At 42.3% G+C, this 23,995-nt stretch overlaps 2 protein-coding genes across 4 annotated transcripts; one reads left to right on the top strand and one right to left on the bottom strand.

Moving 5' to 3' along the window:
- Positions 1–7,960: 7,960 nt before the first annotated feature.
- On the bottom strand, positions 7,961–13,777 carry LOC117753840 (carbonic anhydrase 1). Its single transcript, XM_034572277.1, has 7 exons — positions 13,450–13,777; positions 12,989–13,186; positions 11,377–11,495; positions 10,908–11,000; positions 10,730–10,792; positions 10,482–10,637; positions 7,961–9,429 (listed from the first exon to the last, which is right to left on the bottom strand). The coding sequence occupies exons 1-7, from the start codon at positions 13,475–13,477 to the stop codon at positions 9,310–9,312; spliced, it is 777 nt and encodes a 258-aa protein (XP_034428168.1). The 5' UTR covers positions 13,478–13,777; the 3' UTR covers positions 7,961–9,309.
- Positions 13,778–16,849: 3,072 nt separating this feature from the next.
- Positions 16,850–19,534, top strand: rbis (ribosomal biogenesis factor). 3 transcript variants are annotated; one of them, XM_034572844.1, is made up of 4 exons: positions 16,850–16,925; positions 18,351–18,466; positions 18,562–18,678; positions 19,003–19,534. In XM_034572844.1, exons 2-4 carry the CDS (start codon positions 18,356–18,358, stop codon positions 19,069–19,071), a joined length of 297 nt encoding a protein of 98 aa, XP_034428735.1. In that variant the 5' UTR covers positions 16,850–16,925; positions 18,351–18,355; the 3' UTR covers positions 19,072–19,534. The 3 variants fall into 3 exon arrangements, with proteins under 3 accessions (XP_034428735.1, XP_034428736.1, XP_034428738.1); XM_034572845.1 differs by having other exon boundaries at positions 16,867–16,925; positions 18,348–18,466; XM_034572847.1 differs by having other exon boundaries at positions 16,872–16,925; positions 18,339–18,466.
- The last annotated feature ends 4,461 nt before the right edge of the window (positions 19,535–23,995 follow it).

Raw genomic sequence — 23,995 nt, 5'->3', positions numbered from 1 at the left:
AAGGGTTGGCGCCGTGACAACGTGCTCTAGACCAGAACGCATGATTTCCACAAAGGAGTTTATCTCATATCTACCAAGGCACCAACCGTCACCTGAATGTTCCACAAATGTCCATGTTGTTGTGACAGCGTCTGACCCTGCGGCGGTCTTCGTAACTTTTCAGAAAATGTTCGTAAATTCTCCGCTCACTTTGCAGAACTTTTCACACAGCAGGAAATTTCACTGAAAATTAGCAGGGAATGAGTGAAGAATACAAATGTTATCAGGGCGGAAAAAGAGGAACTTAACGCGCAGAAGGCGAAAGTGGGATCGTCGATAAAGTTTCTAAAGCAAATCTAGAACAATAGAAATCTCTCAGGTCGAAAGAGGAGGCGTCAACGTAGAAGATGTGGACGAAGATATCAACAAGAGCCGGGAGCTTTTTAGCGATAAGGGCCGAAAACGCCAAAGTGGATTTAATAAGTCATGTCCTGCATCATGTTTGCTTTAACCAGTAAAGCATTCGAATTAAAACAGCTCAAGACAACTTGATTTCCTTTTTTGGGATCTTGTTCAGTAATTTTAACTTATTCACATTCATGAAAACAGCATGTACGTGTTCATCGTGAACTTTATGTGTCATTAAAACTTTATGTGTCATTAAAACTTTATGTGTCATTAAAACTTATATAACTTTGGTGACAAAATGGGTGTGTACAAATACCAATACTCGACATACTTTTGTGTTTCTCTGCCAATGTGGATTAAATTAAACTTGTTTCAAACCCATTACAAACAAATACAAGAAAACTACTTAGGTTGCAGTAAAAAATCAAGTAACGGAAGAAATAAATCACGGAATTCAAATAACTGGCAGATTTTTTAATCTCGCACTTTACAGTAATGTACTTGGCAATCGTAGTATATTTAAATAAACTGCTGCCAAAGTAATTCACAAGGACGAATGATGACTAAAAAAGCAGATTACATTAATCGTCAGAGAGCTGCTGCTATCGGTTGTATCAGGTAACCAAACATTAGATCTTTAATATATAATCTAAAGCAAACACACACACACCTTTTTAATACTGATAGTGGTCAGGGTCCAACCTCTTTAATTTAATTATTGCACTATTATACAAGGGAAAAAAGAAAGTTAAACATTACTAAAGTCGTGGCATCATCGAAGAAAGACAATTAAAGTCACTTCTGTTGATAAGCGGATTTGCAAACATTGAAATAATGTAACTTCATTGCTGCACCGTCACCAGCACCGGCTCAGAGGTGGTAATGTGAGAGACATGACCCCCCGCAGCTCCACAGGAAACCCAACTCTCATGGGTAACGCAAGCCAGCGAGGGAGCGCGGGAGCACGGAGACAAATCCGGCCCACGGCTGCTTTCATTTGACCGTGGTTCAGGGGCAAAATGAAAAAAGGAGCAAGCGCAGCAGAGGGAGTTTGAGAGGAGGAAGAAGAAGGAGAACAAGAATTTCATTAGGTCGAGTGAGTGCGAACAAGAAGCGAACAAAGGAAGGAGGGAATGAGAAAGTAACTGTTGTTGGGTATTCAGGCGAAACTTCTCTCCACCTCGAGAACTTTGTGTCCATGTGTGTGTGTGTGTCTATGTGTGTGTGTGTGTGTGTGTGTGTATGTGTGTGTGTGTGTCTGTGTGTGTGTGTGTGTGTGTGTGAGAAAAAGCCCGGGACAAAGAAAAACCTGAAGGTACATTGGTGCACTCACAAAGAGGCTGATATTCAAACTCACTCTTATCAGTGTGAGCAGCAGCAGGAGGTGGAGGAGGAGGAGGAGGTGAGGTTCGGCGTAGGTGACCTAGATACGTGGGGCAGACCCCAGAGGTGGCACGCCCCTCGTCTATCAGCCCCTCACGCCCCTCGTCTATCAGCCCCTCACGCTCCGTGTTATCAGCCCAACACGCAGACGTGTTACTCAGGAGATATCGTGAGGGAGCTCACGCCAAAAACAGCTCGGACGCTTCAAACATAACGAGAAGGATTCTGTCTGAGAGATCTCACTCGTCACACTCAGCTACTAACTGTCTGATTAATGGGTTTTACTGTAGCTGAGATTTATATCCACACAATCCAGGGGAGGGACAAATATGAAAATGACCCACAAAGTCATTTCTCTTACCAAATGTGAAATTTGCATTAATCTAACAGTTTTTTATTTGTTTCATTTTATTATTTTTTACTGATTCAAACCACCGACCATCTGGTTACAGGAGAACTCGCTCTACCTCCTCAGCCGCCCTGATATCTGCCGTCATATCAGTCGGCCTCTCAAGGAACCAAGATACCGTCTGACCTCCAAACCTAACTGGAAAGTCCTGTTGCTCTTAATCAGGCGGATCTTCTCAGATTCACATGAGTAAATGTTTCCTTTCACCTGCCACGAAGAAGATACATCGAGAGGGTAAAGTTCATGAAAGTCAGAAAGATGATCTTCCCACAGTGCAGAGGAATGCATAACCGAGTCAGAGGTACGGCTCTGCAGTCTGGTTTTATGTCTCTGTAGCCGAGGCATGTTTGATCTGTCCCCGTCAGTCTGTCCATCCTTTCCACTCTTGTGAACTTGATTTTCTCAGGAATGTCTGGAGGGATTTTTTCAAATTTGTTCCGACCATTCACTTGAACTCGAGAAGGAACTGATTAGATTTTAAAGGTCAGAGGTCCAAGGTCCTCACTTCCATCCTAATGCAATATCTGATGCTTCGAGGGAATCTCATTACAGCTGGACATGTCAAAGATGAACTGATTCTATTTTAAAAGGTCAAAGGTCAACGTGACGTCAATTAAAACCCTAATTATGATTAGATTCAACACTGGGAGGTGATAAAGTTCTGCAAACTTTTCCGTTCATTATTCAGCACCAGAACTCAGGAGAGGATGTGTTATCAGAAACTTTAACAAAACTGTTTTATTTGTATTTTTAACAAAATAAAACTGTAAATTTTAAAAAGCTGATTTGGCTTAAAAAAATCTGGGAAACGGAAAATATGACTATAAGTCTTAAGGTACTTTTATTTTACATCTACGTGTTAATTTCACTTTAAACTGGTTTGCTTGATTTTGTTAAGTTGTTCCATATGAAAAACGCTGCTGTCCTCAGTTTATGAAATACACAGACACAAAACAACATCACCGCTTCACTCGATGATGTGTTTAAAATGAATAAGCATCTGGAGGATTATGGTTTTTATATCACGCAGACTGCTGCAGACACATAAATGCAGAGTCACCATCGACCACATCAGGGGTGATTAATCAATAACATATGAGCGGGTGATAAACTCACGTGTGTGACGGTGGACGGTTTGTAATGACCCACAGGGTGATCGTTGTAAATATTGGTGCAGCAGAAGATTGACCCTGCAGTTAACATGGATTATCCCATGAGCTCATTAAAGTTAGAGCTGCACGACGTCGACTCGTCGCACGGAACGCAGCGTCGCACTGAGGCAGAGACGCACTGAGGCAGCGACGCACTGAGGCAGAGACGCACTGAGGCAGCGACGCACTGAGGCAGAGACGCACTGAGGCAGAGACGCACTGAGGCAGAGACGCACTGAGGCAGCGATGCACTGAGGCAGAGACGCACTGAGGCAGAGATGCAGGAGAAGCTCCAGCGATCTAGTAGTTACTACATTATATAGTTATCTATAAAGTAGAATATATTCCTGTTTGTAAATCGTGATCTTGTGACCGTGGTGGATTGTTCGTATTATTGACAATGTGAGAGAACGCTGCAGATGTATGAAGATTTTTTTATCTCTCCACATTTAACACAGAATGAGAATAGAGGCCACTTTGGGAGACGACTCATTTAAAAGCTAAATCTAGATTAGAGATTAAAATAAACGTGTTTATTTGCTCGTCCTCATGAGAAACTAAATAAAGTGGCTCCACTTCGCAAATATTTGAATTTCTTTTGCATTGTTTATCATCAGAATGTGTGTTTTCATGGATTAACATGTGAAAACACTGCTGTTGATGTTTGAGGCAAATATCCTGTTTTGTCTCGTCCGCAGCCGCAGCCATAAAACTGTTGATACTTTGCATTTTGAATTTTTAGATAATCAAAGTCCCATAAACGTTTGTGATTCCCAGATGAATTTTGTGCTTTAGATTATTGACTGAAACATCTGCAGGGAGAGCGAGTGTATAATTCAGAGTCATACACAGGGTGAGTGATTGCTAATATGTCTTGAGGACGTACACACCCGCATGTGCTCCGTACAAAGGAATCGACCCTGACTTCAGATCCGATCCATCTCACGTCTCATGTGTGTTGAAACTTTTATTTCCCATCAAACAATGAGGGGGAATAAAATGAATCACACTTTTGTCACAGCTGACTTCATATCTGTCGCCTGCTGACAAATGGATGTTTATATGAAATTCCAATGAAGACAGAGGGGAGGAAACTACAGAGGAAATTTGCTATTGAAATGTTTACATGAAGCCATTCTTACTCACAGGTTGAGAACTGCCGGGCGCTAAGTGGACGGCTTCCTGAATACGACTTGATTCTGAACGAGTTGAGCACCAGAGGCAGAAATTACATGAATGTGTCATTCAGTTTCCTTTTTTTGCTTTATCTGTACATCAGTGTTTTTAAAGGGAACCGCAGTGAGAAACAACACGGATCAATGTTCAAAAGAAAGTTACCCAGAAAGGAACCCAGCACAGACACTGAACAGGCATCTCTTCACGGTCTGATCCAAGGACTCTTGGATTGGAAACATATATTCTTACAAAAAGTGAATCAGTTGTTCGACCAAAAATTTGCGTCATTAAGTACAAAATATTTCAAAACTGTTCTTCCTGAATCTAATCAGGTAAACAGCAAAAGATATTTTGGGTCTTTCAACATCAGGCACCGTCACTAAAACAACCAAGGGGTGGTCACATCCTGACTTCATGCCCAGCAGCTGGACACATACTGTGGCTCACAAGGTGGAGCAGAGACCAGAGAGTCGACGGTTTGATCCCAGTCTGTGTGCCCAAGTGTCCTCGGGCAAGACACTGAAGCCCAGATTGCCCCCGACGGCTGTGTCTGCAGTGTATGAGTGATACATGATAGATCACTGTATAAATGAGTGTGAATCAAAACTATAAATACAGACCATTTTCAATTTGCATACAAAAATGAATCCCAAGTGTTGTCTTGGTTTGAATCCCGGTTCGGCCTGGGTCTCTCTCTGTGTGGAGCTTGTTCTCTCCGTGTCTGTGGCTTTTCTCCAGCTTCCTCCCACAGTCCACAGACATGCAGGTTGATTGAAGACTCTCAATGATCCCTGAGGGGGAATGTGATTGGCTCCAGCTAACTCCCTGCAACCCCCCCAAAGGACAGGCGATATAGATAATTGATGGCAAGATGGACCTTTAATGAATTTACATATAGGGAGCATATACATCATACACATCTGAATAATTAAAAGGTTTAAACCTACGACAGAAGACTGATGCGTCACTGTCCTTTCCCTGAGGTTAGCTTTACCCTGGTTTATCACACAGAAGTGTTGGGTCACATCCACACACTGCAGCGGTGTCCATTACGTCGGCCTTCTCCTCACACTCCCTCAGTGCGTGGTTCCTGTCTCCTTAATATATGTCACCCGCCTGACATGCTCGATTATGCAACAAGCTGCAGTGCTGGTCAGGAGCCTGAGGGGGAGAGCTGTGTGTGACCGTGGTGTGTGTCAAATCTGTGTCATGTGCGCTGACTCCCAAAGATTTAGCCTTCATGTGTTTGCCTTCGCTTTACATGTTCAATAAAATCCATTTAAAACAACAACGCACCATCAATTGCTCATGTATCTAATGTGGCGCTCGCTAATCTAAATGTGTTTTAGACTTCCTGACCTTCACTACCGCTCGTGCTGCAGAATGAATGACCAGTGCCGTGTGTTATACTCTCATCAGCATGTGCTGCAGCAGTAAAACATGCAAAATAAGCGTGGCCACATCTGTGTTACATGACGGCAGCCAGCAGGGGTTTCCCTCTCACCCAGCTGTCACAACAACCAATGAGATGAGCCGATGCAACACAAAGGCAGCGCCGGGGGAAAGAACAGTGGACTGTGGAGATGGGAAGCTGCACTGAAATGGCAACAGGGGATGAAGGTGGGATCAATGGGAGTTGGCTGAATAATTCAGCAGCGTGGATGGTTTGTGCAGAGAATGACTCCAGAAGAGGGACTTTAGCTTAGCAACCCTGAGTCAGGCTGGGAACCAAACTAGCAGGTATACATGGGAAATGGTGATTGACTCCTTTCCCATTGCCGGTAGAGGAGCTTGCCTGTCTGTTCTTCTTCTCCAGTGCATCATGTTCGACGTCACACACACACACCGTCATCTTCCCGCTCTCTCACCTCCCCGTCTGGCCAAATTAACGCGTTTGCCCCAGTGTCACGTTTCCATCACTGCCGATCGGAGGCAACTAATAAATACGGAGGTTTATCCCAATAATTTGTATGTAGCTTATTTGTAAACTGAAAGAAATACATGTGACAAAAGAGACGGGCAGGGCTCGATGAACAGTCAGTTCCAGGTTTTATCTACTTCTGGCAGAACTAAATATATTGATGGTGATTCTTTCTTCACGGGTTTGTAACCATCAGGAAACAGAGAACGAGTGAATCCAGGCGGTTCCGACCATTAGTCTCCTGTTCTGTTCCGCTGCCACACATTAATTGACCTTGTGGATCGACTGGTTGTGAAAGTTTTTCCACGAGCAGATACGAGTGATCACATCAGAGTTTCGTTATACAATTTGTCATTGATTCAGACTGGGTTGGTCAGACAGACAGTTCAACAGTCGATAGCTCTTATTTCTATTGACATGTTCCAGCACAAGTGCAACATTCGGGTGAATGAGGGCGAACGGGGGCTGAGGATGTTCTGGGGACAAGTCCAGTGTGTTTCCTGTTTATAAAACACACACTCAAACTCAAACCAGCTGAACAACACCCACCCTCCAGCAGAGGAGGTAGGGACGTTGTGTTGATTAGAATTTGTCTTGTCTTCCTGTTGAGGGTTTATGGGCGAGGTGAGAAGTCCAGAAGGTGACATGTCGCTGCTGATTAAAAAGCGTCAGTACACTTAGGTGTTAGTTAGCTCGCTGGCTGTTGGTGGTATTTTCTAGCCCATCACATGATGAGGAGATTATCGTTCAACATCTGATCAGTTTTGTTACTGACGATTCTAAAGCTCTAATACAGAAGTAAATTATAAAAGGAAAAGGGGTAAAGTTTTAGGTGTAGTTTTTTAAATGTTGATTATTTTTCTTATAGACTTTGTTTTACAAAAAAGGAACAATTAAGTCAGGGTCACTCCAGTGCAGAAAAATTCACCTTCACCAGAAGTTTTAGTACAACTGTCACATATTTTCATGTTCTTACAAAATCCCAACTGGAGCTTCTGTCTCTAAATAACTTCACATAATGTCAGTGTTTTTTTTTTGTCCTCTGTGAAACACGTGTTGTTCTAACATCCACTAACATGTTGCTCTTGTTTTCAGTGAGAAAGGTTGAAACCCTGCGAGTACACACATGTAGGCTACGTACTAATGTTGGTGTAGAAAGTGTTTCTGTAAAAGTAGCACTCAAAATTTACTAAGTAAAAGAAGTGCAGTTAAAATATAGCTCTTAGATTCTAAAATAAAGGTGCTCATCATGCATTGTAATGTATATAGCCTATATATTATTGATGTATTTCAAAACTTTTATGCTGCAGCCGGTAAAGGATGCTCTGACCAAACCACAGTAATCCATGATAGAGCAAAGCATGAATATTAATATCTCAATGATTTTTTCACCAACATTTAAAGTGAGATGGTATATTATGCTGCTTTCACTGGCTCCAGTGTTGACGGTTACTGGTTACTGTCTGATGAACAAAACGAAATACTCAAAATGATAACGATGGAAATAACATGAATGAACACAGAAAACACAAGTTAGTCATAAAATATATTTATTCAACTAGTAAAACGTCCACTTCCAAAAACAAACAACACATACTCCTGGGATGGCCCGAACAGAGATTGGCATAAGGCTTTTTCCTTGTTAAACACAAATTACAATCTTTCTCGAAGTACATCATCTTTGTCTTCAGTGTTTCAGAAACCTCGAGGTCCCGATGTCGAAGGGAGGCTATCGTTAATGATTCTCCTACAAACGAGGCCTGACACCAGGCTGACACTTTAATCTGTTGGCAGGTTCCTTTCTTCCTTGGCTGCCTCGGCAAGGGCGATTCCTTCCTTGGCTTTGTGCGTTAGCCTCTATGGCGTTGCCCACATGGCAACTGTGCGTTTTAAGCATTAGCATGAAAAAGGGAATTTTGTTTTTGCATGTTACATTTTTAAAAAGGGAGGGTCAATCCTCTATAGTGTTATATTATAGAGCATTAAAAATGCAAAGGGCTTTTGGTTGCAGAGAACATCATTTAGTAAAAATACTTTAAGACTTATTTTGAAAGACCTTTCAGGCTAAAACAACATCATATTAAAAACACAACATGGGATGACACATACGTGATAGATTTAGAGATTAGAGCAGTGAAAGAAATACGCCGTTGTCAGTAGCTCAAACTGGTCTGTCCTTGTGTCCTCTGTAGCCTGGGTTGGAATCAATAAGCAGGTCAGTGCCTATAGGCAGCGTGTCTGCATGAGGCTGCACGTGCAATGGGCCAGAGGGGGATTTTCTGCGTCAATCGGTCATGATGGAGGCGGGAGCAGTGTTTTATTAAGCTGCTGTGATGCAGAAGCTGGCAGTCCGTCAGATTACAGACGGACTGCCAGCGGGAGTGTGTGTGCTTATCTGCACCTCACCCTCCTCCTCACAGATGGTGAGATACTTTCATCCTCCCTGGCCACTGCAACGAGCTCCTGCTTTCTGCTTCCAAGTGGCTCCAGAGCACAATTCGGACTTTACATTGCATCTTTGTTGTGCGTGACACATATAAACCTCATACACAAAAACATTGGCACCAGATGAAAAATCCTGGTAAACGCGAGGCCTCCACCATGAGGTGCTTGTCTTCATAAATTACGACAGGGTGTCTTCACTGGCTTATCACACAAACAGAGACGCAAATCCTCCAGGGGCTCGAACTCACGGCTAGACCGGCCCCAGCACCGAAAGCAGCTGGGCCACAGGAAATTCACTTTTCAAAAAAGGGACGGAGAGAGATATGTGTGCTTTGTGGCTCACTGCATCCAGAGGTAACTCTGACTAAAGGGAGGGGGAGGGGAGGGGGAGGGGAGGGAGAGGGGCACGAAAGGGCAACTGGGGGGGGGAGGGGGCTTTATTTGAAGGAAGCACGGACAGCGCGACCCTTGAGCGGCTGGGGAGGGCGGTAGTTGTCCACCATGCAGCACTCGGCCTCACCCTCAGCGGAGAAGAGCAGGCTGCGGAATTTGGCCATCTGTGGACAGGAGAAGACAGACGAGGCTTTAGTCATTCCTGGGGACCTCCTGTGACTGTCACTCACACAGCTCGGAGTCATCAGAACAAATCCACAACCAACGTTCGACAGCTGTATTATTGATACTTAAGCTCAAGGTTTATATTATCAGATAAAAGATAAAATACTAAGAACGCAAATAAACATTTCTCCAAATAATTGTAGTCAAATTTATACGTAGCAATTTGAAAATTAGAAAACATGATTGCATAGGTTTTAAACCCCGCCTCCTCCGTGTTAATTGATGGGACATGGACCCAACTACGAAGTCAGAGTATACGTTGAATCAGTTTCTTTTCTTAAAGATCATTTTACAAAATTCATATAATCTATTCACTGATGCTTTTTCTAAAGCAATTTCTTTTTGGTAAGTTTGGTTTTAAGACACTTAAATACACTAAAGGCTACTCAGTGAGAAATGGGGGGTGTTTCCTCTCACAATTACTGACACATTCTGCCGTTAATGTTTGACCTCTCGCTTGACCGGCTTAATATGGCACCAGGTCTGAAAGATGTGTGTGTTCCTCGTGTTTACCCCAGAGACGCCCACTCGCTGCCATGAAACAAACATTTGACCGGGCAGGGGCGGAAACTTTCCGACCACAAGGACAAACCTGACTGGAGAGGTTGTTACTTTAAATGACCGAGTGGTTTCAAGTCACATACATGAGTAGGTGTAATATTTAGGAGGAAATACAGGATTAATGTACCAGTATACTGAGCGTATTTATCTGTGGGTACATCTTTTCACCTACAGAATGTGATGCATGTCTGGGACGTTTCCTGTTCATACAGCCGTGAGAAAACATCACCAGCCTATGTGATTACTTTAGTTTCTATGGTGGTCATTCTGAAAGTGAAATAAAACCCCCTGTATTTTCTTTCCCACCATCACAGACGTTTCAGCTGAACAATTAAACCCTTGATTCAGATGGCGGAGGATTTGCAGATGGAGCTATTCTAGACCGTGGGCACACAGCCAATCCCTTCGCTGCACCGCCAGATGGGCATACCTGCTCGACGCTGATGCCGATTGGCTCCTTGCAGACAATCCAGGTGACGCTCTCCAGCAGAGGGGGAGTGGTCAGAGAGCCGTCGTACGTCCAGTAGTCCAGGCAACCGGGGAGCAGGGTGGAGGGGTCGAAGTCAGCGAAGGTGGTCTGCTTGCCCTGAGGATGAAACAGAAGGTGAAGAAGAAGAGGTCAGTCACATGTCTTATAAATAACATGGATGAGAATATGTTATTTTCATAGAAACATACTTTGGCCTGGATGGAACTAAAGGCGTCAAGAACCTTCTGGAGGTTGGCATTCTCAGACCCAATCTGGAAAAAGCAACAATCATCAGAAAACAGTATTATATTGTGGTAATTAAATTATCTACACTGTGATGAAAGGCAGTACATCAAAATCAATAAATGCGTGAATGTTTTGACTGACTTTGAGGAAAACTCCGACGACAGCGAGTCCATCAGGTTTGCTAGCGGCTTCTCCAAAGCTCGCGTATTTGGTGTTCCAGTGCACGAGATGCAGCTGGGAAGAAAGGAATGGATGAGACGATAAATAAATGCATGGATAAAACAAAAATAATCATATTGACATATTGAGCTGAAAAAAAATTGATGGGTTTGTCAAATTTCATAGATTTCTGTTTGCGAAATATTTGTTTAAAAATGATTTCGGGACATTAATTACATATTTGCAAATATTGCAAATTTATAATGTTATTGGTTGAGGTATAATTAGTGTAAAAAAAAACAACACATAAGCAAAATAAATGGTAAATTCTCTCAAAAGAAAAGAAATGTCCTCTCTACTCTAACTGGAGAACCATTTGAGGCCTTTTCTCCAGCCAGTAGGATTCAAGCCTTAATCTCCTTTGTTCTCGAGACATGAGCCTCCTCCTCACCTCGGCAGGATACATGGTCCCGGCCACTGTGTGCTCAGAGCCCCTCTCATCACAAGCTCCCCAGTGGAAATGAAACTGCTTGAGCCTGTAGACGCCTGAGATCGGCCCATCTTTCAGAGCTGCAGAAAGAGAGCGAGAGAAAAATTATGAATCTTTCCATGAGCTGAGCGTGGGCAGCGCTGCAGTCGACTGTGTGAGCAACACCGTTACTCAGTACCTCCTCCTTGGAAGGAAATATCTTCCTGAACAGAAAATATGAGAATACAAGGAATAAAAGATGAAGTGAGAACACACACACATTGACCATGGCAGACTTCCTGTTTCATGGGAGCCGCCTCACTTCCCTTTGTGTAGGCACAGAGTCTGAAATGATGTCCAGGTATTGTTGATGCCAGTGTTACACAATCTGTCTATTCACAGATTACACAGCGCTGGACACAGTAGCAGATAATCCTGTACATATCATTCTATTTCTGGTGCGATGTTAACACGCACACACACGGCCCTGAGCAGGATTTGTTTTTGTCTTTGTCCTCCAATGATAAGGAGGCGCAGAACTGATCTCGAGGCACATTAATGCGAGGGAGTATTTTACATGACTGGACAATACATGCAAACAATATTTTCCGCGGTGCACACATGATGCATGACTGGATGTGTGATGATGACACACACACTTTGCTAGACCTTTATTTAGAAGGGCAGGGTGGAAAATAAGAGCACGAGAAGGCTTCAGAGATTCATTAAGCTTAGATTTGCAGGAGCGTGTTTTTGCTTTGTTTTGCTCATCTCGTTGTGTGGCCACGTGGTTTTGTTGATTGTGTAACCATATTCTTCTTTGTCCTAAATCTGAGCAGCTTAGAACAACTAATACAAAATCCTAAACATGAAAAATAATCTCAAACAAATGTAGATTTCTCCCCCACCCCCTTTTTCTCTTTTGGTTGCATTGACTTTAATCCCAAAAGAGACAATCTGCTATCTGTAGTTAAAAGGATGGGGGGGGGGGGGGGGGGGGGGGACAAAGAGTCTTATTCTGGCAGCTACACACATTCCATGTACACTTGGCACATTCATAGTTAACCCAGTGTGGCTTTATTTGCAGTGTAACCTTCGTTTTTTCTCGCTTTTGACCTCCCTGCCAGCAGAAAGGAGCTGGCGTGGGAAAGGTTTACCAGGGGTTACATTACCCAATTCAATTAGTATCTGCATGCACGGTGCACAATGGCTGGCATTTGAATGAGGCTCCTGCAGCCTTTTCATGCATTTTAATTCAAAATTTTAAAAAACAAAACTAAATATGTAATAAAAACCAGTTCAGTGGAACCAAGAGCCTTGGAGGGCGCATGACTCATAATATTAACATGTTTGATTCTTCATGCTGCAGCAGCCATGCACTGAAGCTGAATGCTGCATTTATATGCATCTTGTAAATCATCACCACAGACTGGCTGCATTTCTTTGAGTCCAATAATCATACAACTCAAATATTAAAAATATAAATGTGTAGAAACGTGTTTTTCTCCAGGATAAGGCGAATTATTAACATTTCTTATTACTGGGAAAGGTGATATGAAGCTGCATTCATTCAATATTAATACCACACACTCACTTGAGCTGTCGGTGTCATCTACGAAGGTCACTTGGAAGGAATGTCCGTTGTTGAGAATCTCCTGGCAGTTGGAGGGGTCGTACTTCAGGCTGAGCGGCTTCAGTCCTCCGTCGAAGGACGCGTCCCCAGGTAAGATGTCAATGGGAGACTGGCGGGGGCCATTGGCCACAGGGAAGTTATCAGCCCATTTGTCGGGTCCTAAAATGAGATAATGATGTTATTATTATTATTATCATGAGGTTGGAATATTAGTGTTGGTATGTGGGTTTAAATTGCGCATCTGGGGATGTGCGTAAAAATCCCCCCCCCCCCCCCCAAAAAACGCGCACAATGGCAAATCTCTGCAGTGACCCGTGAATGCACCGTCCTCCTTCCATTCATTCTGCGAATTGCCTGCTGGTGTGACTGGTTGTACACAGTCATGTCTACAGTAAATACAGCGTGTAGGAGTCGTGCCTCACCGTTGTCTGCTGCGTATCCCCAAGACATGGTGAGACTTTGAATGTGAGAGTAAATGCGGAGCTGTAATCCGTGAGTGATGCGAGTTTCCTCAGTGTCCTCCACCTGACAGCGGCACTGCTTTTATACGGTCCCCTGTGAGCGTCTGTCGGGCTGGTGTGGGCCAATGACCGGGAGGAGTTTCGATGCGCAGCAGCAGCAGCAGTGGATCAATGAGTCTCTCTCTTTCTCTCCCGCTCTCTCTCTCTCTCTCTCTCTCTCAATTGACGAGCTGTGTTCAGTCCGTCTACACACTGAGCGACTCTGCACCTCTCTGATAACGGGTTAAACTCGCCTATAGGAAATAGGAAATAACGGAATTATGCAACAAGAAGGCTGCAGTGGTGACTGTGAAGGAACAGAATGTATTGACATCAACCGGACCTGCTTGATCTGCGTGATATGCCTGGTATAGTTAAATCTTAGAAGAACAGAATGCCTTTATTCCCTTTGTACAAAGAGAAAGCAGTACAAAGGTGGTACCTATATTATTAGTCATCAAAGGTAAAAGGTCAGATCATAGGCTATGAGCTGACCTTTTACCTTTGATGGAGATGCTTCTATAGCCTATGATCTGACCTTTTACCTTTGATGGAGATGCTTCTAGACTTGATCAGAGGAGAACCGTGTTCCTATTAAAAGCCTTGGAAGTTGCCCCTATTCCCGAGCCCCTATTCCCAAGTACCAAAGGCGTCCAACCCCTTATTCCCAATCTGAAAGAGGCCCAAAGGGGTTTTGGGAATAGGAGCGTGGAAGAAGATGTGTATCAAACCTGGTATAGCAGTACCTCCAGGAAGTGGTGCACCAGTTGATGGTGGTAATGCACCTTGATGTTGGTTGCCACCCACCCGGTTGATGCGTGGAGTGGACGGAGCAATTCAAAAAATGTATCTTCTTTGTTCAGACTGAACAAAGAAGAAGATGATGCAAGCCTGACTTTGCATTTAGATACATTTTTTGAATTGCTCCGTCCACTCCACGCATCAACCTGGTATAGTAGCTCCAGGAACGGTGCACCAAAACTGTAGACGGCAGCCTTGACATTGGTGCCACCCGTCAATACTCAAACCTCAAAGACTGTGAACAGGTCCAGCAACTGAAGCAGGAAATCAGCAGCAACCTTAAGAACATCAGGCTAACAGAGCTTTAGCTTGCTCTGGAACGTTCCAGAGCAAGCTAAAGCTCTGTTAGCCTGTTACCCCGACTGATGTGACCACTTACAGTGGTCGGCGTTCCACTCACAAGAGTTGAGAACATGATCAACTTGAGAAAGTGGTTAGGATTCCCAAGATGTCTGAGCAACATCGGCCTGTATGCACAGATGGGCAACTCCTTCAGAGCGGTGGGAGTTTGTAGTCCTAGAAGTCCTGGGTCAGGAGGAGGCAGCGAGATGCGTGAAGGCTGTCACTCAAGCAAGACAGGGGAAGTGGATAAAATGGGAGAGCATAGAGAAAAAGGAAGATCAGCTGAAAGTACCTGTGGGGGAATGGAAGCAAGCAGGATCAGCTTCCTGCTAAGAGCAACCGATGACGTCCTTCCAGATCCCAACTGGGACTTAAGATGTTAGGGACACACAACCTGTGGTGCTTCTGCCTCAGAGGCCAAACATCTACTGCTGCTTGGCAACATACACAAGGGATATTCACCATCTTGTCGTATGTTCTAAAATGATGCAAATTTATAAAAACAAGTTTAAAATCCAACACAACCAATAAATACAAGACTTATACTTTGAAACAGAAAACAATTTGTTGTTGCACAGTGAATATTGCACCTGAAAACTATGTTATGTCATCATATCATATGAGTTTAGACGTTTGATGGCCCAGGGACAGAACGTTTACTTGAGTCTATTTGTGTCACAGGTATGCTAGAGTTAATGTTTGGCTTCATTGCACCTGTAGGGAGTTGATCCAACGACTTTACATAAATTAAAATTCACTGTGTGCCTTGCTCAATGCTTTTTTCAGGGTTCACCACAAAAGCACACATATAGACAATATTAAACTATTGTCTGATGATGCCACAAATCAGAAGTGTGTTCGTGTGAAAACCTTTCTGAACTATATTTGATGAAAAACCTGCAGAAAGAAAACACATTGTTTAAAGAAAGTCTTAAAGATATTTGGTCCCTGCACAAATCAGCAAAGGTCAAGTCAAGTCAAGTTTAAATTAAGATATCTCAGAACAGTTTTCATTCCGCAAAAACAAGGTATAGAAACCCTGAGAACATAAACCACAATGACCCTGATTTGTCTGCAGCCGGTGCAAAGTGCATCATTTTCAAAAGTATGTGCAGTGACAAAGAAACGGGGACACAGAAACGGGGACACATGCACATCCATCAACATGCATTATAAAAATAGTCTGCTGAAGTTCAGGAGAGTTTCAATCATCGCAGTCATCGTATTCTTTTTTAAAAGTTTTTAAAGGGAGTCTATTTTTAAAAGGTGTTGTAAATGGTGTTGTTAGGAAACTGCACCTGCTGCTGTAACACATAGAAAAGACTAATATCAGACAGAAGCAGCTGATCATCTTGTTGAGGGACGAGTCTAAAAGTCTCTAAAGGCTCCTGAACAGTCTGATTAGATCTCAGTGCTCAGACTAGAATGACATAATAACGTATCCCCATTGCAAACAGACACAGGCTGAAAGGAACCAATGGTGCTACGGTGCCACCTGCTGTTGGTTGATGGGACTACAAGGATTGTGGTAAATTACAATCATAAAAGGGCTTTTGCAGAAGATTTTACTTTTTTGGTCGTTTTTTCTTTTGGTGTTGATGTAAAATCAAACACATTAAAATAAACAATAATCAAATCTTAATCCAATTAAGTGAATCTGCAGGGTTAGGGTTCTGCAAGGATCTTTATCATTAAAATGTTAAAACATACAAAGACTTCAATACACAATCTACAGGATAATTTGCACAAAATATGTCACCAAGTGTGTTTATAACATTCTGCATCATTATTGAATCTGTTAAGTAAAATATACAATGGATCTAAACCTTTGTGCTTTTATTGTGAAGGTTACGCATCAAAAACTGAAGTTTTATTTTCATTTTAATAATAAATAATCGAACTAATCTGGTAATATATTGTTTTATATTTAGTTTTATTGAACAAAGTGTCTGATAAATAGATTTAAAAAATAATTATCCCATACTGTAAAATTTGTATTAGTTTTTAAAGGCACTTCCGCTACAAATCACCTTTTTAAAATACTGAATGTTATTTTGTGCTTTTTTCCACATATTCCTACATAAATTAAAATTAACAATACGTGTGATATATAAATATTTCAGCCCAATTATAATAAAATGTATGGTAAGAAATGTGACGCGATCAACGTACGTCGGTTGTCGCGCGCCAGTGACGTCACATTGCGGAAACGTGTGTCGCACATGAGGATAAAAACACGAACTGTTCACGAGCAGGTTTGTTTTTAAGTTTCTTTTACGTCTGTTGTTCAAAAATGAATTAGATTCGTCTCGTCGCGTTAACAAGACGTTTCAGTAACTTCATTAGAAAACTGAAGAAAATACAAACTATACAAACGTGTTTACATCTGGGCTGTTTTTAGTGTTTTGGTCATATTCATATTTAACTTTAGGTAAATGGATGATGTTCTATTAATTGTTTTTAATGCACTTTTTAACCAATGCAGTCTTGACATGTTTTCTCTTTATTTATTCTGAAACATAACACGTTTCTTCTTTATTTCAATGTCAGGTGAAATATACAGGTTATACATGCAAAAGACAAAAAGACACTAACTTACAGTTAACTACAGTGGGACAGAATAAACAGACTGATAGTTAACTTTCTGGAAGGAGAGATACATGAAGAAGGAAGGAGGAGAACAACTATTTATATTCAGATGTTAAGTTGATATGGGTTTTAATTGTAAAATATAGAAAGGCTACTTTCCCTGAATGTAAAGAACATTTTCTTTAATTTAATTACATTTCCTTTTGCATGTATAAAGTGACCTATAGTTAATCATTGATGCAAATATTACGAGTAGTGCAGGATCTTTTTTGGCAGATGCCCTTCTTAAGAGTTTTTAATTTTTTAGAAATTGCCACCAGCCCTTTTTAAATGAATCACCAGTTATTATCTACGACTACAAGCACTAGTACTTTGCTGAAATACACCAAGAAAAGATGTTGGATTGAAGTTGCTCACACACCAAACTCTGCCACCAGCTTCTCAAAGCTTGAATCAGGATGTGTGATTCATCGTCTTTACTCCAGACACTCGTGTTTCTCCTCTGCACTCTCGGTTCCTTCACGCTGACTTACAGCTTCACCTTGTTGTGGGCTGACAGGAGTGGAAGGCAGGAAAGTCTCCTGAGCAGGCGGCTTCCCTACTTGAAGACTTTATTTCTTTCTCTTTCTTTCTTACCCTTGAAACAAAAATATCCCTTTTCTTTGCCCTCAAGGCCGTTTGTTTGTGTTGCAAACTCCTGGTAACAGTCTGGACGTCATCGTGCAAGAAAATACGAAAAAAAGTCTGCAACAGTTTGTTTGTCCTCAAGTTTTCACTTCGTATTCATCCAACATCTGAGGCTTTTTGCCATGTTCAGTTTGAAAGAGTTTCTAGCATGAAGAGTAGAGGCTGATATGAGCCTTTCACTGACATCAGAATCTGTGTTGGTTTGAAGATATGAAAACTTTTATTTTTCAAAATAAACAAAGAATAGATGCAAAGGAAAATATTTTTATTCTCTTTATTCAAGCTCTGTATAATTGTATGTTGCTGTGTTTCTCATAAAGTGTGTGGTTAAACCGTAAAATATCAAGCCTCAATGACATTACGTCTCATGAATACGTCTGTATTGACTTTTGTTCTCTCTCCAGGAAACATGGGGAAGAATAAACCAAAAGGGAAGAAACAGAAGAACGTCTTTCGAGTGGCGAAGAAACAGCCGAAGAACAAGAACAAAACCAAACCCGTCACGACGACACTCAAACACGTAAGAGCTCTCCTCTGCTCTTGTTTTCTTTATGAACAGTTTGTGCTCTGTTGTGTTTGTTGCACCTGCTCCAGCATCTTTTGTGACTTTCACAGATCAATGCGGTGAAAAATGAGAAGGTGGAGAGCCTCGATCAAATGTTTACAGAAGTCCAGAAGGACGTTCAGAGTGTTTCCAAGCCTGTTGCTCCCGAACCGAAGAAACAAACACAGGTAGGAGGAGGAGACTGGGCATTTGAAACTTTACTCTCTTGGCATAATTAAAGTAAATAAAAATACTTCTATTCGTTTATATTTTATTGACTGAGGGACAGTGTTCAAACCCAGAGAAATCCCCAAATCCCACTGTTTGTATTGGTTCATGATTGATTGCTGTTTGCTCTGTAACGTAAATAAAACTTTAACCAGGACCTCATCTTGGTGGTGAACACAACAACTGCCATGATCCCACGCTGCTTCACAACATCATCAAACTAGGTATTGAGACCCTTAGCAACCGACGTTACATATCCTACGTTCTTGTCTTTGTCTCTTCAGGTCGTCAGGGAGCCGCCAAAGGAATCTGTAAATGTGGACAATGCTGCTCAGCTTTTCTCTCAGCTGTAATGCACCCGGAGAAAAGGACTGTGATGAATTACATTCATGAAAGGGTTGAACCGCTTCTCTTTGCTCATTTTCACATTTTGAAGTCAGGTCTCAGAGGAGCTGCTGGTTTACTTCCAGTGAAATTGGACTTTTCAGGCCAAGACACGGACTCTGCAGCTGAGTCTGAAAAGAGAGGAGGTGCAGCTATGGCACGTTGTTAAAAATGTGTCTTTCATTTAATCAGCCAGTGTTTTCTGTGCAAAGAAATCACGTAACGAGTCTGAGCATCATCATTAGTGATATTGTGTCAGAATTATAGGATTTTATTTTATTTTCATGGACTTAATGTTCCTGTAGAGATATTTGCTTTATTAGTTCTGCAGTTAATGATCATTTTCTTGATTAATTCATGACTTGTTTTGTTTTTAAATGATCCGAAAAATAATGAAATAAATGCTCATAATAAAATCCCAGAGCCCAGATGGATTATCGTCAAACTGTTTTTTTGTAGGTCAACGGCCCAAAACCAGATAAATATTCCCCTAACTGTCAAATATCAGAACATAAGAAAAAAGCCAGAAAATCTTCACATTTGAAGCAAATGGAATTAGTGAATGAAATGATTCATCTGCTAAGAAAAGAAATACCATGTAGTTTTCTTTTGACTAATGTTGATGTGTTTTATCTCCATCAGACAGTGTTGATATGTTTGCCATCATATTAAATCCTCAACCATGTGCATCTTTCGTTTCGTTTCATCAGGTTATTCGAGGTTTTCGCATGATTTTCTTTCATGTTCTTCATGTCAGGGTTTGTGTGAAAGCAGCTGCTGTTCGGAACCATCAAAGCTTTTTTGCCTGCAACACTTTTGTTACCTGTGGTTTTCACGGAAGTCATTAACATTTCATGTAGAATCAGTCACAGAATGTAAATGAGGGATTCGCAAACAGCTCAGCAAGAGTTCTTATTAAATATCTCATTCTGCACGGATTTTGTTGATCTTTAATATTTATGTGATTCAATGATATGATTACAACAGTATAATATGATACAAGAGCTACATGTGTGATATCAATGACATTTTGTGGAGAACCCTCAGGGGCTGATCTTGGATATTTTGCTTCACTGTCATTAACATTGTGAGATCGGGGGTGTTTCAACAATGTTGTAAATGTAATTCTGAATATTTTATTGAGGACTGTTTGGCCTTGGTGGACGTATGAGCTCTTCTGATGTCATTCTAGCCTGTTTGTAAGAGGGATTATGTAAAAACTACTGGATGGATTCCCTCTGAAACGTGGAAGGATGTGATATAGGTCTGGGAGAAACCCATAAAGTATTTGGGTCGGATCCAGGAATTTAAATTTCACCTATAACATTGTGAGCTGTGGTGTTTTTCAACGTTTTCCTTGATTTCTTGAGTTTTATTTGGTGGGCGGGCGTTTCCCAGCCGCTGCATTGTCACAAATACGGCTCGAAACTAGCTATTACCAATGTGAAGCTGAGTAATGTGGCCTCAGATATATGGATTGATTTGATTTAAGCGGAGCGTTGGCAGAGAAAAGGGATCCACTGAGTGACAATCTAGTTCAAGATATCGTTTGAGGAGGCAGATGGTTCATTGATGATATACAAATGCTACATGTGTGCACTGTTTGTTTTGTAGCTGCAGCCCATAGATCATGTTGAGTCTGAGTCACGGTGTCAGCTGTCTCCTGCATTTCGTCCACCTCTGCATGTACGAGCTCTGAAGTGCAACCTGAAGATGAAGTATAGATTTTTCTTCTGCGAGCAGGGGGCCGTTATCAGTATTCTGCCGCTGTAGCGACTTGACATGAAAGGTCACAGAAGTAGCGGCGCCCAGCTAATTGCTTGTCTCAATCGTGACCTCTGACTGAGTTAGTGTCTCAATAAATCTGGAGCACGGCGAAAAGCAGGGCCGAGGCTGGTAAACAAGCCAGCGTGGACGTAAATAAGCCGAGAATGACGGTTTCAAGGTGAAGATGATGATCGGGACGGAAGCGTTTGAGTGATGGTTTTAATCTACTTGAATGCAGATGGCTTGTACTGTGCAGCGGAGAATAAAACAGCTGCTCGGTTACTATATTTATGTGGTTCTGTCCTGCTGCAACTGTAGTGTCTCTCTTATAGTGTTTCAAGGGACCTTACCATCCAATGAATGATGGACCTTATTGTCTTTAACCATACCTCTACGATTTGGCAGAAAGCTCCTGGCTTGTAGCTTCTTCTGACCATGTTTCAGTCTCCTGTAGCTGATCATATGAATGTATGGGGGTTCTCACATAATTGTCATTTCCGTGGATCAGACAGTCTCAGGGGCCACCTCTCAGTTTGGGGATTTCAGGGACTTCCATGTACACGGGGCCTCGTTGTGGATCAGCCCGTCTCAAGGACGGCTTCTCTCAGCTCAGGGCCCCGAACACTTGACTGTTTTGTTGCAACGCCCCGTTCCGCAAAGGATCCTGGGACAGCATTATCTCTTCTCCTGTCATGAAAGGATAGTCCAGTGTTTCCAAGGGAAGCATTGAAGCTCCTTTCCTTATCATTTACAGAATTCACCCCCCCCTAATGGTTGCCCTGACATACTTCTGGGTCATTTTACTTCATTTGGAACCTTCCTAAGTATTGGACCGCAGCCCAGATGACTTTCTGAGTGATGGTTTTAATCTTCTTGAATACAGATACCTTGTATTCGGCAGTGGAGGAGGAGAGAAAAGCTTAAACCTGCAAAAGAAAAATTTGGGGCCACTTGCAGGCAACATTCCTCATTTCTGATAATCATAACAACAACCTTCACTTCTCCCAACGGCCTTGTGTCTTTTGCATTTGTATTTTCGGCTGTTGCATTCTGTCCAACACTTCTGGGCCACCGTACCTTTCACCCGTGAAGTTAGTATTTTTATCCTGGTGATCACAGCAGCTTTAAAAACTAATATTCAACTTTGAGACGCAGGATGCCGCTGGGAAAGTGCAGCAGACCCGACAACCGAAACCACAAAAAAAGCTCAGATACAACACGTTTGCTCTGAAATCCAGTCAACTGATGTTTGTTTGCGGAAACATTTATTTCGAGTACAGGGGAGAAGAAACGACAGCTGCCGTGTGAAGGTGTCAAGACTTTGAGCAGGTGCTTCCCGCTAGGATCCAGATGACAGCACCGCAGCAGAGGCAGTGAGGTGGCACCGCCGCACCCTGGGGACGCGGATCTGCCAGAACACAAATATGTTGACTTTTTCGAATGTGGGGAGTAGCCGTATGTGTCGGTGTCAAGTTAAGGGCGTGTTTGTGAATTTGTTTAGTCAAAAATTGTCGGTATAGCCGGATTTTATAAAGAACATAAACCAGAGTTTTGCTTGTTGCCAAAAACCACCAATTACAGAAGAATGTAGCTCAGTATGTCTCACTAAAGGCTCATATTTTCGGCCTTTATATACAAAAAGATACGTCCGTTTCTAACGATGTAACCGTCCTTTACGTTGGCATAGTTGTTTAGCAATCCATCCACTAGAGGGCAGCGCATAGTTCTGACAAACACGATGGTGTGTGTTGTACCGCCAAAGCAAAAGTTTCTTACCAACTCGCAAAGTCTCCTCAAAAAGTTCTGCCATCCTTGAAATTTCTTCCTCATGTCCTATGGTCCTCACGCTCGACCTATTGGCTGCACTGCCCCCACATGATTTCCACTGGTACTGCTCACTTTGGTTTCTTTTGTACATACTCGGAAGCTGTCAGAAGACGTGCACAAATACGGATGAAATTTACGCAGAGGGCACAAGGCTCCATCTGTTCTCGTATATCTAACATGAGCAGAAATGACTAGAAGCCGACTTTTCAGTGATTCGCTTGCTAATTTCTGGCTATCAACTCTCCGGCTGAAGACTCCGATCATGCTCAGTGAGAGCACGGGCCACAGACACCGGGTTTTAATCTTAAACTTTATCTATTGATGGCTATCTGGACGTGAAAAGGTTATTTAGGAGAGTTTGAGAAAAAACAAACCATCTAAACCTTTAAGCCTGATGCCAAGACGAGCTAGAGACAGACAATTAAATGTGAGTGTATTGATTCATGAAATAAATTCTTTAAGAAGAAGCTGCTTAATTGAACATAATCAAAAGTGACACGAGATAACCACCAGAGCTGGAAGTGTCCACAAGATGGTGCTCTGGATGAGCTCATCATCATGCATGGAGACAAACAGGGAAGTGTGTGTGTGTGTGTCGGAGAGTTGAGGACACAGAGAAAAGAGGAGTGTTGGGCTCGTTGCATGCCAATAAGAAGCTGAAGGCCTATTTGCAGTATGTCATTCCTGCAGCACAGCTGGGTTTTTTCTCTCCGACAGGAACGGCAGCGAGAGGTTACGGCACCTGCACTTCTTCCTGTGACAGAAATAAGAATCAGTGCGTTGGTGAAACCAGAGAGACACAGCTGCAGCGTGTGTGTGTGTGTGTGTGTGTGTGTGTGTGTGTGTGTGTGTGTGTGTGTGTGTGTGTGTGTGTGTGTGTGTGTGTGTGTGTGTGTGTGTGTGTGTGTGTGTGTGTGTGTGTGTGTTGTCGTGTTCGTCTCTCACCCCAGACTCTCAAAGCTTTGATTGTGATTTTTCTCTGCTCTTGAACGAACTGTACCAAGCGAAGCACCTTTGACTTTGATGCAAAGCTCTGTGAATTTAAAAGAGGGCTCCATAATGGTTTTTGAAAGGTCAGATTCGTTCAAATTAAATTATAAGTTGTGATAAAAATGTAAAATATTATCTTGACAGGGCCATTAAACCAAGTCTGATGCATCATTCTGCTACACAACCTCAAATTCATATATTTACTCATAAAATTGGCTTCGCTGAAGAACATTTGAGATACAAAAATTGAAACTGAGCCCTTTCTCTCGTTGTCTTAATGTCCCTAAAGGCTTTTTGCCAACAAGTTAC

Source organism: Hippoglossus hippoglossus, chromosome 20, assembly GCF_009819705.1.
Source record: "Hippoglossus hippoglossus isolate fHipHip1 chromosome 20, fHipHip1.pri, whole genome shotgun sequence".
Taxonomy (NCBI): domain Eukaryota; kingdom Metazoa; phylum Chordata; class Actinopteri; order Pleuronectiformes; family Pleuronectidae; genus Hippoglossus; species Hippoglossus hippoglossus.
The sequence above is the reverse complement of the archived record's forward strand: the minus strand, read 5'-3'. Positions and strand labels throughout refer to the sequence as shown.